Here is a 14,499-nt window from a genome sequence, read left to right as displayed (position 1 = left end):
CCCAGCCCAGACTACATGGAATCCCGAATGGCCCGGCCTATATAAGGGTCCTGGCCCAGTCCTCACAGGGTCTTGAACAGCCCAGCCTACGTGAGGTCCCAGCTGACCCTGTCGTGGCTCCCAAGCACCAGAGCATAGGCATCACCACGACCTGGTGTGAAGTGGGCGAGGTGGCCAACTACTGGCTGAGAACCTACCATGTGTCACATGCCACAAGCACCATGGGCCCCTCCCCTGTGTCCCCCCTGTCCCCGCAGAGAACTACGGCCTGAGGGGTTGCTAGGAAGGGGGCAGGACAGAACTCAGGCAGAGTCCTGGGAGGTGGTTCAGACGGCCTGCTGGCCTCTGTGATAACAGAACCAGGTGGCGCAGAGGTTTCTGAGGGCCCCAGACAGCAGCAGCCACCCTGAGCACAGTTTCCCGGGAAGGTGGGCCGGGGCAGAGGTGGGGCAGATCCCTTGCCACCTTGACTTGTCATCTGCATGCAGAGTGCTATGTCCTTCCACTCAAAGACGGGGTCCCTCGGGAAATCTCCTTGGCTGCATCCCAGTGGCCAAGGCTGGCCCGGGGCCACTTGGGAAAGGATGGTGGCCCAGCTCCACCCCCGATGGCCCCCATCCCCATGGAGCATCACTCACAATGAAGGCAATGGCAGACGTGTAGACGGAATACCAATCAGATAAGGCAGAGAGGTTCTTCACAAAGTTGGTGACAGGCTTGGCACCGCGCTCTGCAGACAGAACACAGTCATGGCTGCAGTCAGCCATGGACACGGCCTCGGTATGTCCCTCCTGGAAGGTCAGCCTGGATCCACACGCCTGACATAGAGCCAGACAAGCAAAGCTCCCAGTCCACCTGCACCAACCCAGTGCCCCTATAGCCACCTCAATGCCGTCCATGTGGGGACTACCCCCCAGTGCCCAAAAGTCATCCAACACCTGCCGTGTTGACGGCTGGCAGGGGGAGAGAGGGGAGCTGGGGCCAGAAACACGTGGGAGGAGCTTCCGTTGCACCCTCAGCACCTGGGAGACATTGGAGGGGCGAGCAGGAGAGAAGCACTGTTTTCCACCTCAAACGCTGGGGCTCCCAGGCCCAGGGCGGGGGGAGTGGCCTCTGCCCACTCACAGCCCCCAAACGTGGTGGGCCGAACACAGACTTCCAATGTAACCTTCCCTTAAGGACAGAAGGGGCTTTTTCCGGAAGCAGCTCAGGTTGGCTCGTGACCCCGGGACCCCTGTCCCCTGAAGGTCCTGCCCATCACCCAAGAACAATGTTGAGCACGTTACAAAGCCACAGAGGAATGTCATAGTACTTACTTAGTCTCCTCATGTTTTCCGTTAACCTAAGGGGAGGGGGGAGAGAAGTTAACTTATTGCCAGCTCTGCATTCCTGCCCCGTGACTATGGTGCTCGAGGAGCACAGAGAGCACAGGAAGATGTCCTCCGTGCATGCTCCCACCCTGCACAGGGCCACCAAGCACAGTGAAGCCCATGGCACTCCTCACCCAATGAGCACATTAGGAGGCCAGGGGCATTTCACCACGTCCCACAAGAACCAAGTCCTCTAAGAGCTGGACCTGGCCGGTCTGGGTCCCCCGGGCCTAGCACAGGGCCCAGCATGACAGCTGAAGGTCAGAGTGGGCGAGGGGTGAGTGGACAAGCTGACCATCCAATGCAGGAAGCTCCAGGCAGCAGGTTCTCAGCTGTGAGCCCCGAGCCTGTTGTCCCCACACAACAGTCTGCACAAACCGCAAGTAAAAGCACTGGGTGGGCAGAGCAGGGGACGCACGCTCAGCTGTCACTCTGTCACAACGCCCAAGCTGTCTTCCTCTGCTCCTCAGGACAAGGCGCAGATGAGCCTCCAGGGCCGCAGCAGCCAAACCCAGCAGATTCATCCAACAACACAAAACACCGCATTTCCCTCTGAAGCCTCAAACGAGGCCAGCCCCGGACACATAGCAGGGCCCCACAGCTCCAGACACAGAGCTGCACTCCCAGCCCCCGACACAGAGCTGGACCTTGTAGACCCAGGCAGAGCCGCCCCCACATCAAGCAGGCCTACCTCCTGGCGCTGAGGGGCTCCTCTGCCTCCACAGTGCTCTCCTCTGGCTGGAACCGGAAGTCTTCCACGTACTCCCCGAACCTGTCGTAGAACCACTTCTGGAGGCGGGTGCACAGCCCCTGGCCCCGGCGGTCTGTGGGGATAGGTGAGTTTCAGTGAGGGCCTGGCCAGGGTCTGCACCCCTTGCTGAGGTTAGAGCCTCCATTCCCACATCTGCCTGGTGGGCTTCTTGCTGAAGTGGGGGGGGTGCCTCAGAGCAGACACCTACCACCAGGGTGGGGACCCAGGAAAAACCCCCCAAGATGGCAGGGGGCTTGGCAGTTCCTGTGTGGGGCTTCCCTACAAAGCTGAAAAATGGACGGTCTTTGCCAAAACCCTTAAGGCCCAGCTCTCTGAAGAGGGGACACAACCCAGATTCTACCCTGAAGCACAAACAAATACCAGTAACAGGGCTCTGTACCTGCCTGAACATCTGAGGTTCTCACACTTGGCCCCTCCCCTGCTGAGGCTGTTGGCTCGAAGCTGTCCGCAGCACCTGGCGCCACGGAGGCAACAGCTCAGCCTGTCTGGGAGTCCACAACGCCTCCCTCCTGTCTCTTCCCTCAGTCCCAACCATCTCAGGTAATGGTTGGGTGGGCCCCTTCCCTGGAGCCCCGAATGAGTGTACCTGCTGGGGCCTACGTCCTGGGAGGGGATAAGCCCCAGTGAGTGAAGTCACCAGGCCTGGGGTAGCTCACAGGCAGATGTCAGCGCGTGACAATTTCAGAGCCTGCTCGCCAACAACTAAAACCTTTAGCCAGAGACCCAGATCGCAGATTCTGGAATCCTGCCACGCTTGAGCACCGTTTTGTGGATCAAAAGTCTGTCCCTTCGAAAGCAGGCTGTGCAATCACCTGCAGGGAGCGCTGTCTGACCAGTGTTAAGGAGCACAGGGACTGGAGAGAAGGCACAGTGTGCTCTGTTCCGTGTGCCCGTGTGCCCAGGGGCAGGCCTTGAGGAAACCAAGGCCAGAAGCAGCTGAGGGGTGTGGACACTGGGGCCAAAGGCTCAGGAATGCCCAGAGGCCCAGAGGCCCCAGGCATGAAGAGCTCTGGGCAGAGAGAGCAGCCTGGGGTTAAGGACCCTTGGTAGGCTGCTTCTGGTACCCTAACTAGAACCTTATAAAGATTCTAAGTTAAGGGCCTAGAGGGTTACAAAGTTTCTCAGTTGAGAGTCTACAATGTTACACCTCAACATAAAGAAAACAAAATTCCTCACAACTGGACAAATGAGCAACATCATGACAAACAGAGAAAAGACTGCAGTCATTAAGGATTTCATTTTACCTGGATCCACAACCAATGAAGCAGCCGTCAAGAAATCAAAGCATTGCATTGGGCAAATCTGCCACAAAAGACCTCTTTAAAGTGTGAAAAAAAGTTAAGAAAAAAAACAAATATGTCACTCTAAGGACTAAGGTGGGCCTGTCCCAAGCATGGTGTTTTCAATCACATCATACGCATGTAAAAGCTGGACAATGAATAAGGGAGACCGAAGAAGAATTGATGCCTTTGAATTACGGTGTTGGCAAAGAATACTGAATATACCATGGACTGCCAGAAGATGGAACAAATCTGTCTCAGAAGTACAGCCAGAATCCTTCTTAGAGGCGTGGATGGTGAGACTTCATCTCATGTACTTTGGACGTGTTATCAGGAGGGACCAGTCCCTGGAGAAGGACATCATGCTTGGTAAAGTAGAGGGTCAGCAAAAAAGAGGAAGACCCTCAATGAGATGGACTGACACAGTGGCTGCAACAACGGGCTCAGTGGTTGTGAGGATGACGTAGGACCGGGTAACTCATCATTCCGTTATACACGCGGCTGCTAGGAGTGCAGCAGATTCCACACCACAGCACTCAACAACAACAGTGTTACAAAGACTGAGATGACGGCCTACACTGTTGCAAAGTTTCTTAGTTGCCAGTCTAGAAGGTTACAGTGTTTCTTATTTGAGGGTCTGTTGTCCTCAGGTGTCCTGGAGTTGATTTTCGACTCATAGCGACCCCGTGTGACAGAGTAGAACCGTCCCATAGGGTTTTCTGGTTGTAATCTTTACAGAAGCAGACTGTCAGTCTTTCTCAAGCGGAGTCGCTGGGTGGGTTCCAACTATCAACCTTTCAGTTAGCAGCTGAGTGCTTAACCATTGTGCTACCACCAGGGCTCCTTATCTGAGGGTCTAGAGGGTTACAAAGTTTTAGTTGAAGGTCAGAAGGATTACAAAGTTTCTTAGTTGAGGGTCTAGAGTGTCACAAAGCTCCTGAGTTGAGAGAACTAGGCAGGGGTCGGCAACCTTGCTCAGTAAAAAGCCAGAGAGTAAATACTTAAGGTTCTGTAGGCCATACTGTTCCCAGTCTCAGTTGCAACTACTCAGCTCAGCCTTTATGTGTAGCACGAAAGCAGCCAGAGACAATAGGCAAGCAAATGGGCGTGGCTGGCTGCCAATAAAACTTTATTTACACCCCAAACTATGGCCCCAGATGCTCTGTTATCCCAGGACTAAAACTATTCCCAAAGCCCACTCTTCAGGTAAAGATTAGACGGGACTATAAGAAAACTATCAACATACAGGAGGAATGTGCTGCTTAGTTCAATCAGATACACAAGACCAAACGGGCAGCTCCCGTCCAAAAGTAGGATGAGAAGGCAGAAGGGACAGGAACCGGTCAAATGGGACACAGGGAACCCAGAGTGGAAAGAAGGAGTGTGCTGTCACATTGTGGGGACTGTAATCAATGTCACAAAACAATACGTGTGTACATTTTTGAAAGAGAAATTAACAAGCTGTAAACTTTCACCTAAAGCACAATTAAAAAAAAAAAAAACACTGAAAATTTGAAATTCAGATAATGTTCGCACGTCACAAAATATTATTCTTCTTTTGATTTTTTTCTAACTGGTGGGCTGCAGTTGGCCCCAAGTCTAAGGAACGTGAACCTGCTGTCTATGCAGGCCAGGCTTTACTTCCTGCCTGAGCCCTGCCCATGACGACGAGGCCTATCTGCTTCTCTTCCTTAACCTCGACCAGGAGGGCCTCTGGCTGTGCACTCGGGGCCAGCGGCCAGGGGAGGCTAATTCCCTGGAGGAAACAGACAACTCTAACAAGGCTTTTCCCTTCCACACCTTCACACGGCCTGCATCCCAGTGCTCAACCCTCCCAGGGCACGGTGGCTGCCACCCATCCTCAGGATGGGGGCTGGAAGGCTGGTACTTGGAGCCCTCTTCCCCCCCCACCACACGCTGCTCCCCCCGCCCCCGAGCAGTGTGGGTCACAGCCATCAGACAGGCTCTGGATGGGAGGACATGGGTCATGGCCTTCCCATCACATTCTCTGACTCAGGGACAGGAGGCAGTCCATCTCTTTGTGAGAGGTGAAGGTCTCTTGGGGTCTTGTGCTGGTTGTCCAAAGGACTCTAGAACTAAGCCTGGCCCAGGGGCCTAAGAGCTGGGATCTACCTATAGGATGCACCGCCAAGCCCCCACCTGAGCCCAGCTTCTGTTGGTCCAGCCCTGGGCTCCTGGAAGGCTTCAGAACCAGGCTGTGCAGCTGGGCGTCTGCCATCTTGCCTGTGAGAGCAAGTACGGTGCAGCCCTGACTAGGCACAGGAGACCCAGCTCTGTGCAGGCTGGGCTCGACCCGGGGTGCTGGACCCAGGCTGCTCGATCTGGGGTGCTCCTTGGTGAGGCACACCCTCCCAGGCCTCATTTTCTGTCTGTACACCGGGGTGGGGCTTACACCAGTGAGCTCAGGCCCTTTCTGCTCAGCTCTGAGCTCCAGAGGCACAGACAGGGAGGTTTTGGGAGTGGCCAGCCTACAGGGATGGGCGCTGTGGCCAGCAGGGGCGTTAGCCAGGACCCCGTGGATCTGGGGCCCTTGGTGTCTACCCACACCAACCTCTGAACCAATGATTACAGAGCGTTGAGTAAGAAAGAGAACAGGAGCTTGGGGCGGGAAGAAAAGGAAAAAAGGGCCTGTCCCTGACCCAGGGCCACCACCCATGCAGTCCCCTCTGACGATCGCCAGCCAATGAAGACAGGCCACCAAGCCATCAGCAACATGACCTGGGGACTGATGGGACTGCCTCCCTGAGATCCTCGGTGGGAAGGCTGAGGCGGACGACGCGCTTCACTTTCAGGAGAAAACGGAATCGCATTCTGGTTGAATGACTTGTGTTTGCTCTGATTAGTCACCACTTCGCGTTAGAGACCCTGACCCGGTTCCACAGGAGATACCAAGCTGCGCGGGGAGGCCAGAGACAGAGCCCTCATCCAACAACGTTACCTGCTTACCTGCTCCGTTATTAACCTGCGCCTGCCCCTTGGGAGGCTGCTGAGCCGGCTGCTCCTCGGATCTGAGAGAGGGGAGAAGAGGTGAGTGGGCCGTTAGTACGAAATGGAGCATGGCCAGCACTCTGCAGAGTCCCAGCCCTCCCCAAGGGAACCACCTGCACGGGACAGTGCTTCAGTTCACCGACCCCTGGGTGTGGAAACCCTTGACGTTCGATCACTGATTATCATGGTGGCGGGCAGGCACAGAGCTGGCTTTGCCATGGGCACACTTTTTGTGTTTTAATAACTGAAAAAATGTTGTTGTTAGTTGCCATCAAGTCAATTCCAACTCATGGTGACCCCACGTCTGCAGAGTACAACTGTGGTCCATAAAGTTTTCAACGGCTGTGACCTTTCAAAAGCAGATTGCCAGGCCAGTCTTCCGAGGCACCTCTGGGTCGATTCAAATCGCCAATCTTTCAGCTAGAGGTCGAGCACTTAACCTTCTGCACGATCCAGAGACTCCTAACTGAGTAAATAACCCACTGCCATGGAGTCAGTTCCGACTCATAGCAACCCTATAGAGTAGAGCTGCCCTGTAGGGTTTCCAAACTGCCGACCTTTTGGTTACAGTCACAGCTCTTAGCCACTGCACCACCACGGCTCCAGCTGAGTAAATAACATCTTATAAATATACAACTCTTCTTTCCTATTCTACTTAACACTTTTACTTCTTTCTTTACCCTCTTGCTCAGAATAAATAACTCTCATATTACTAATTGTTCTTTGCTGCCATCAGGTCAACCCTGTCTCAAGGTGACCCCATGCACAACAGAGGAAAACACTGCCTGGTCCTGCTAGCTGCCATTCCCATGATCGGATGAGATCAAACTGTTGCGATCCATAGGGTTTTCACTTGCTGATTTCAGATCGCCAGGCCTTTCTTCCTAGTCTTAGTCTGGAAGCTCTGCTGAAACCTGTTCAGCATGCGAGCAACACATAAGCCTCCACTGCTAGACCCAGGGTGATTGATCCAGCGTGCTCCTTGGTGAGGCACGCCCTCCCGGGCCTCATTTTCTGTGTGTACCCTGGGGTGGGGCTTACACCAGTGAGCTCAGGTCCTTCCTGCTCAGCTCTGAGCTCCAGGGGCTGTGTACAAGGTGCACTGGCTAGGAGTCGAACCTGGGTCTCCGCATGGAGGGCGAGAATTCTACCACCGAACCTCCAGTGCCCCCATGTTACTAATTTGTCTGCTAATAATAAGATACTCGTTCACACCTGCACGTGCATGTGTCAAGCATAACGCAAGGCCACAGCTGGGAAATCCCACTTCAACGTCTCTGTCCAGGTCCTAGCTTGGCTGTGTCAGTTACCTGCCTTACCTGCTGCCCCCACCTAGATCAGCAGGACCCTGCCCAGCCTCACCCAGGCCACACAGGCACTGGGGCCTTGAGCCCTGCTGGCTCAGCCCCTCCCAGAGTCTCTGCCACCTGCTGGCTCCTGACTACGGGCCCATCCCCATGGCTGCCTGCACCTGTCCCCCAGCGGGGCTTCTGTCCTGGCCAGCCTACTTGGCCCTGATCCTCCTGCCCTGGCCTGGGTACAGACATACCCCGTGACCTGCCTGCACACAGCTCCCAGCACACAGGAAGCCATGTCGTTGGGGAGCAGCGCCCCAAGCAGACCTCGGTGGAGGCTGGGAGGGCAGAGCGTGCTCTAGGAGGACAAGGACAGCAGACGGAGACTGGGCACACGTACATGTCACCAGTGGTGAGGGGACTGGCTCCAGTGCCTCACACGGCTCCCACCAGCCCCTGTGAGAACCAGCCCGGTTCACGGGCTTGGAGTCTGTAATTGCATTGCAGGCCGGGCATCTGGGTGCAGAAGACGCGCTGGCTGGAGGAGACAGCAGGTGGGGGTGACTGAGTACATCCATCAGGGGGCACGTTCACTGGCTTGGGGTTTGTAATTACAATGCAGACCAGGCAGCTGGCATAGAGGAGGAGGGAGACAGCAGGGGGCAGCCAAGTACACCCACCAGGAGGCAGGGCTAAGAGACAAAGCCTGCACACAATGAAGGGTGGATGAGGAGGACATCAAGACGGCAGAGACCAAAGAGACAGAGACCCGGAGAAGGGCCGTGGTCCCACCCCTCCCCGTGACCACCCACATTCAAAGCAGCCAGCAAAATGGGGACCACAGAACAGGAGCTGTAGTCTGGGGTGCACACAAGACTCTGGGCCTAGTCAGGCAGGAACCATGGCTCAGAGCCCAGGGTACCTATGAGACTCCAGGCCTAGCCTTGGCAGGAGCCACAGCTCAGAGTCCAGGGCACGGATGAGACTTCAAGCCTGGGCAGGAACCACAGCTCAGAGCCCGGGGTGTGTAGGAGACTTCAGGCATGGGCAGGAACCACTGCTTGGAGTCTGGGGGCATGCACAAGACTGCAAGCCTAGGCTGGGCAGGAACCATGGCTTGGAGTCCAGGGTGTGTACGAGACCGCAGGCCTGGGCAGGAACCACTGCTCAGCGTCCCAGGGGCATGTACAAGACTCCAGGTCTAGAAGGGGCAGGAACCACAGCTTGGGGTCAAGGCGCACATACAAGACTCTGGGCCTAGACTCGGCACCAACCATGGCTCGGGGTCCAGGGGCGCATACAAGACTCCAGGTCTAGACGGGGCAGGAACCACAGCTCGGGGTCCAGGGGCAGCTTCCTGACCAGGTCTTGGGGTTCCACGAGATGCCCTTCACCAGAGCACGAAAACACTGTGGCCCACCAACACCTCTGTCCAGGTGTGCCACAAGGACTCAGCGCAGGGAGCAAGGCACACCTGCTGTGATGCACAGGGCCCCTCTAGCAACAGCCTGGGGCTCTGAGCACTGCTGGTTGTCCCTGTTTGCTTTGCAGCTAATGACACTGCATGGGTATCGGCCAGGTGATTCTTCCCAGTACGGTCACCTGCTAGAAGCAAACAAGCGTCTGGATACGAATGTGCCACCTTTGGGAACAGAAAGGCGGGGTCAGGCACTCCTGAGGGCCAGCCGTACCCCAGCCGAGAGCATCCACCTCCTTCACACCCGCCATGCGTGGACTGTGACTTTGCCTGAGCGTGCGTTGGGCACAGGAAGCAGACTGATACAGTCACCCTTTCTTAATTAAAAGGAAGACAGAGGGACAGCCTTGCCGACACGTTCCAGCAAGCTGCCCTGCCACCACTTCCGATGGTAAGTGCAACATAGATGGGGCGTCTTCAAAGCAGCATAACGCCACCTGACTGTGCTTATCGGAGGAAAGGCCATTGTGTCGTTTTAACAACTGCTGATCCTTCAAAGAGGTTCCGAATGACTGAAGCTGATATTCGTCAATGATCAAACAAACGAGTTTGGGGTGGAACATCTCAGAATTTCTCTTGTAAAATCTAATTTTACATCCTGGGTGGTACAGATGGTTCACACGCTCGGCTGCTGACTGAAAGGCTGGAGGTTCGAGTCCACCTGGAGGTGCCTCAGAAGAGGTGGTGATCTACTTCCAAAAAACAGCCACTGAAAACCCTGTGGAGCAGTTCTGTTCTGACTCACGCGGGGTTGCCATGAGTTGGAGTTGAGACTCCATGGCAATTGGTAATTGGTTAATCTTCCCTGGTTCATAATCACCCACGGGCACAGGGCAGAGAGCTAAGCCAGACTGGTATTCAATGCCAGGCCCAGGGTGAGGCCCCGCTGTGACCCGACGCCCTTTGGCCCTGCCCCCTGGGACTAGGCTGGGGTGGGGGCACCAGACGGTCATCGAGGCCTGTTTTGTTTCTGCACCCGGCTCCCCGCAACTAGGCACCAGCAGCGCCAGTCACGACAGCACCGAGTCCAGAAGGTGCGTTCTGGCCTCCTGTCCACCTTCCCTGACCATGGGGCTGTGGGATCAGGGCCATTACAGAAGCTGTGGGGGAAACCACACTAGGAGACCACTGAAGGGTGGGCAACGGACAAACAGAACTCGTTACAGCAGTGTTTTCACAGTTTCTGGGGTCAATAACTGGAGTGTGCGATTTTTTAGGAATTTTCTGAAAAACAAAAAAGAAGTTTCTAAAAACAGAAAGATTGTGTTTTAACCCCTCACTCTACTGCCACCAGTGCTTGTGGCTGTAGCTCACCTGCAGCTTTGGGGTGTGAGGGGTTTGGGGTGCGTGTGAACATGTACATGTGTGAGGGGGACCCCTCCACAGACTTATCCACCCTGAAGGTCCCAGTCACCCCAGACCCACCTCGAACCATCACCAAGATGGCAAGGAGGTCACTTTGCCTGGAGCCTCCTGCTCCCCTGGACCCCTTCTCCTTCAGGTCTCAGCTTCCAGAAGGTTCCTCCTGGAAACTTCTGGAAGGTTCCTGACTACACACTCCACCCCTATATAGAGCAGGAGAGCAGCCCCTGATACTCCCTGGGGCCCTCTGCCTCCACCCTCAGCCACACCTAAAAGTGTCTTTACTGTGGCCCCCAATGAGCTTTGTTGGAAGAATGAGGACTGCAGCCCAAGTGGCAGCTGGGTGGGTAAGAGGCAGGGAGACAAAGGATGCAGACACTCAGAGACAGTGAGCAGGGACATAAGTCAGCCTTGCGCCCAGTGGGCCACCCACCACCCCCAGAGGAAGCCAGACACGAACGCGTGTCCCTGGTGGGCAGAAACCCTGGTGGGGTGGGGGTGGGTACCATAAGATGGCTCTGGGACAGTGCGGGATAAGAGTTCAGCCTCCACACCCAGGTCAGCCCCTGGCTGTGCCTCAATGTCAATTAACCACAATTTAAACTCTGAATTTCTACAGATGTTCAGAGAGGGCTCAGCACCAGCAAGGTACTTGTGGGGCCTGTGTACCAATTTCTGACCCGAGGAGGGGTGGCAACCTCATAGCCAGAGCAGAGTGGCACAGTGGGGTGGCTCCCTTCTCTAGACGAGCCAGGGGGAGCCTTGGAGGGCCCCCCAACAGGCCACACTGACCCGGGGCAGCCCAGGGGGTGGCGGACAGGGTAGGCGGGGCCAGGTGGAGGGGCGGCCTTCATTGAGAGCAAGAGAAAACACAGGAAGGGCTGTCATCAGTGGCCAGGAGGGCCAGGAAGCACCCCCAAAGGCAGCCCAGTGTACCTGTTTCTCAGCACAGAGGATGCAGTGAGAAAACCCTAAGGAAGCTGCATCTGCAGTGATAGGGAGGGGAGGGGCTTCCTTTACAGGGACTGGACCTTGGGCAGCACGTGGTCACCTGGGGTCGGCCTCAGGCTGAAGGGGCAGCTCACAGAGGCCACTGCACCCCTGCCAAGAGCGTGACCTCACAAATAATTATAATTAATAACAATGACAATGCTCTCTCATCTACCAAGAAGCCAGTTTCTGGTGGGGGTGCTGGTGGAGGGCTGTGGACAGTGGTGTGGTATGGGGGTCTGGGGGCTGGAGACTGAGGGGCTGTGGGGCCTGTGGGGTCTGGACGCTACAGGGGTTGCTGGCCTGACCTTCCAGGCTACAGGACCGTTTGGCCACAGTGTGGAGAACTCACGGAAAGCAGTCAGGGCTGGTTTTATATTGCACACACATCACTCTGGAGTGACCCGCTTCTTGCTCAGGGCATCGTGATGCAAAGATGGCAGTGCCCATGTGTGCAGGGTGGGGCAGGAGACACCTCCTCCCCAGAGCCTGGGTGACACCCTCCAGGCAAAGTGGGACCTAGGCAGGCACATCCCGAGGCCTCAGCACGCACAGTGGGGTGTCCAATGTCCTCTGAAGGCCGGGCCAGGTGTAGGGGGCAGGGGAGCACGCTGAATGGGCAGCAGAGACTGGGGGAAGGTGAGGGCGGGAAAGCATTGGGGGGGGGGGTCAGGAGGGTCAGGATCCCATGAGCTCCAGCCAGCCCTCTGGGGCAGGGACACGGTCAGGAGCTGGGAGAGCAGGAGGAGGGATGGGGGTCTGCAGGCCAAGACTCAGAGGAAGAGGCGGTTCTAGGGCTCCTAGCAGAGTTATTCTTCAACGCCCCCACCCCTGGTCGGCTCCCTCCTGGCTTCAGGCTCTGCTGCAACTCTCATCCCTCTGGGGAGTAATGGCAGTACCTATGCCCCCACTTTGCAGACGAAGAGACTGAGGCACAGGAAGGCAGCCTCCTTCCCAAGTAACCTACCCCCAGAAACTGCACAGGTGAGCTTTAAACACAAGAAATGGGCCAGGCTCGAGACCCCCAGCTCTCCCCTCAGATCCCTCCAGCACTGAGGGGTGATGCTTCCATGACGCTCTGGGCCCAGCAGACGCTGGCAGGGGGCTAAGGAAGTAGGGTGAGGGACAAGGAGGCACCTCCCACCCAACAGGGGCCTCAGGACCCTGCCAGAAGGAGTTCTGCCCCCAGGGGCTCCGCACAGCGGGGAGTGGAGGTGGGGGAGGTGGGGGGCACAGACAAGATACAGGCCTGCAGGGGCCGCATCCCAACACGGATGGCGAGCTCCTGGCCCTGGGGCCACCACCAGGCTCTAAGCAGAGGCTCCAGCAAGGACTCCTGGAACCCCGGTGACTCTCGGCGGGGGAGAAGGGCCTGGGACAGCCTGGCTCCGGGGCATCCCCCACAGATGTGACCTCACTACCTGGTCTTCAGCACCTCCTGGACCCTCTGCTCGAGTTCCAGCCGCCTCTGCCGCTCACGCTCCAGCTCCTGCCTCAGCGTCTCTGCGTTGGTCTCTTCTCGCAGCTTCCGAAGCTCCTCCTCTGCGTGGGAGAAGAAAACGCAGGTCACCGTCACAGACCCTAATCTACCAGGGGCACGATGTTAAGACGCCACACCGCAGGTCACTGTCACAGATCTACTGAGGGCGCTAAGATGCCACACCGCAAGTCACCATCACAGGTCTACTGAGGGTGCTAAGACGCCACACCACAGGTCACCATCACGGATCTACTGAGGGCACAGCAGTAAGATGCCACACCGCAGGTCACCATCACGGATCTACTGAGGGCGATAAGACGCCACGCCGCAGGTTACCATCACAGATCTACCGAGGGCACAGCGCTAAGACGCCACACCGCAGGTCACCGTCACAGATCTACTGAGGGCACAGTGCTAAGACGCCACACTGCAGGTCACCATCACGGATCTACTGAGGGCACAGCGGTAAGATGCCACACCGCAGGTCACCATCATGGACCTACTGAGGGAGCTAAGACGCCACACCACAGGTCCATCATGGATCTACTGCAGAGAAGACTGGGGAGACCCAGTGCTAAGGGCAAGTTGGTGCCCAGGCCGCGACGCCACACAGACACCTGCATCCCAGCACCCCGTATTCACCCTATACCGAGCACAGGGATCCCACACACATGCCTAAGCAGCACAGTCCCCCCAGCCTCCACCAGGGTCCCGGCACTCCTGGAAGAGCTCCAGCACAGACATTTCCCCCCGCCCCACCCCATACATGCTGACCAGCTGGGAGGTCGGGGTGGACCTCAGGGGAGACACAGGCATCAGGGTCCACTGCATAACCCCTTGGTCAGAGCACAGAACGCCAGCCTGGCCCTTCACCATGAGCCCCACTAGGCTCCAGGCTGACCTCACCAGGGGATGCAGCTGCCCCCAGCCTGCTGCTCCGCTCGGTGCCTTCACCCAGGACACACCCACAGAGCATGGACAATGTGTGGGGCTGTATGAAGTGCTGGCGGTGGCACAGAAACAACACAGACACCCCCTGCCCAGAGCGGAGGCTCCAGTGTCACAGGGAGCGGCACCACAGGTGAACGGGCCAGACACTGGCCCCAGCCTGACCAGTGGCTCTTGGGGAGCCCTCGTGTGCTCCTTGGTAGGCGGGACTGGTGTCTCCAAGTACAGGTGGCTCACCGTTGATGGGGGGCATGGGGCACCTGAAAGTCCTTCCTCCTAGAAGAGACCGCATGCCCGCTGGCACCAGGCGAGGCTGTGTCCTTACCTCCATCCTCAGCTCTGTGTCCACCTGAGATGGAGCGCCCTGCCTCATGGACCCAGGCGGCCCACACAGCCTCCTTCCCAGGGAGTCCCCGGCCCTCCCCAGCAATGCGCCAGGCATACAGTTGGGACTCAGTGGAGGCACAGTCCTGAAACCTGCAAACCAGGTACTCGGCAGATGAAGGCAGGAGGGTT

General features: G+C 56.9%; 1 protein-coding gene across 6 annotated transcripts in view; it reads right to left on the bottom strand.

Annotated features, from left to right (window-relative positions):
• Window positions 1-14,499, bottom strand: part of GRAMD4 (GRAM domain containing 4) — a 100,743-nt gene that overhangs the window by 14,278 nt on the left and 71,966 nt on the right. For all 6 annotated transcript variants that reach the window (XM_049884672.1, XM_049884675.1, XM_049884678.1 and 3 more), the window contains 5 exons: window positions 12,977-13,097; window positions 6,390-6,451; window positions 2,062-2,194; window positions 1,317-1,342; window positions 639-730 (listed from right to left, as the gene is read on the bottom strand). In XM_049884672.1, coding sequence (XP_049740629.1) covers window positions 639-730; window positions 1,317-1,342; window positions 2,062-2,194; window positions 6,390-6,451; window positions 12,977-13,097 — 434 coding nt within the window. The remainder of the gene's footprint in view (window positions 1-638; window positions 731-1,316; window positions 1,343-2,061; window positions 2,195-6,389; window positions 6,452-12,976; window positions 13,098-14,499) is intronic.

Source organism: Elephas maximus, chromosome 4 (genome assembly GCF_024166365.1).
Source record: "Elephas maximus indicus isolate mEleMax1 chromosome 4, mEleMax1 primary haplotype, whole genome shotgun sequence".
Taxonomy (NCBI): domain Eukaryota; kingdom Metazoa; phylum Chordata; class Mammalia; order Proboscidea; family Elephantidae; genus Elephas; species Elephas maximus.
This window is presented reverse-complemented; position numbering and strand designations above follow the sequence as displayed.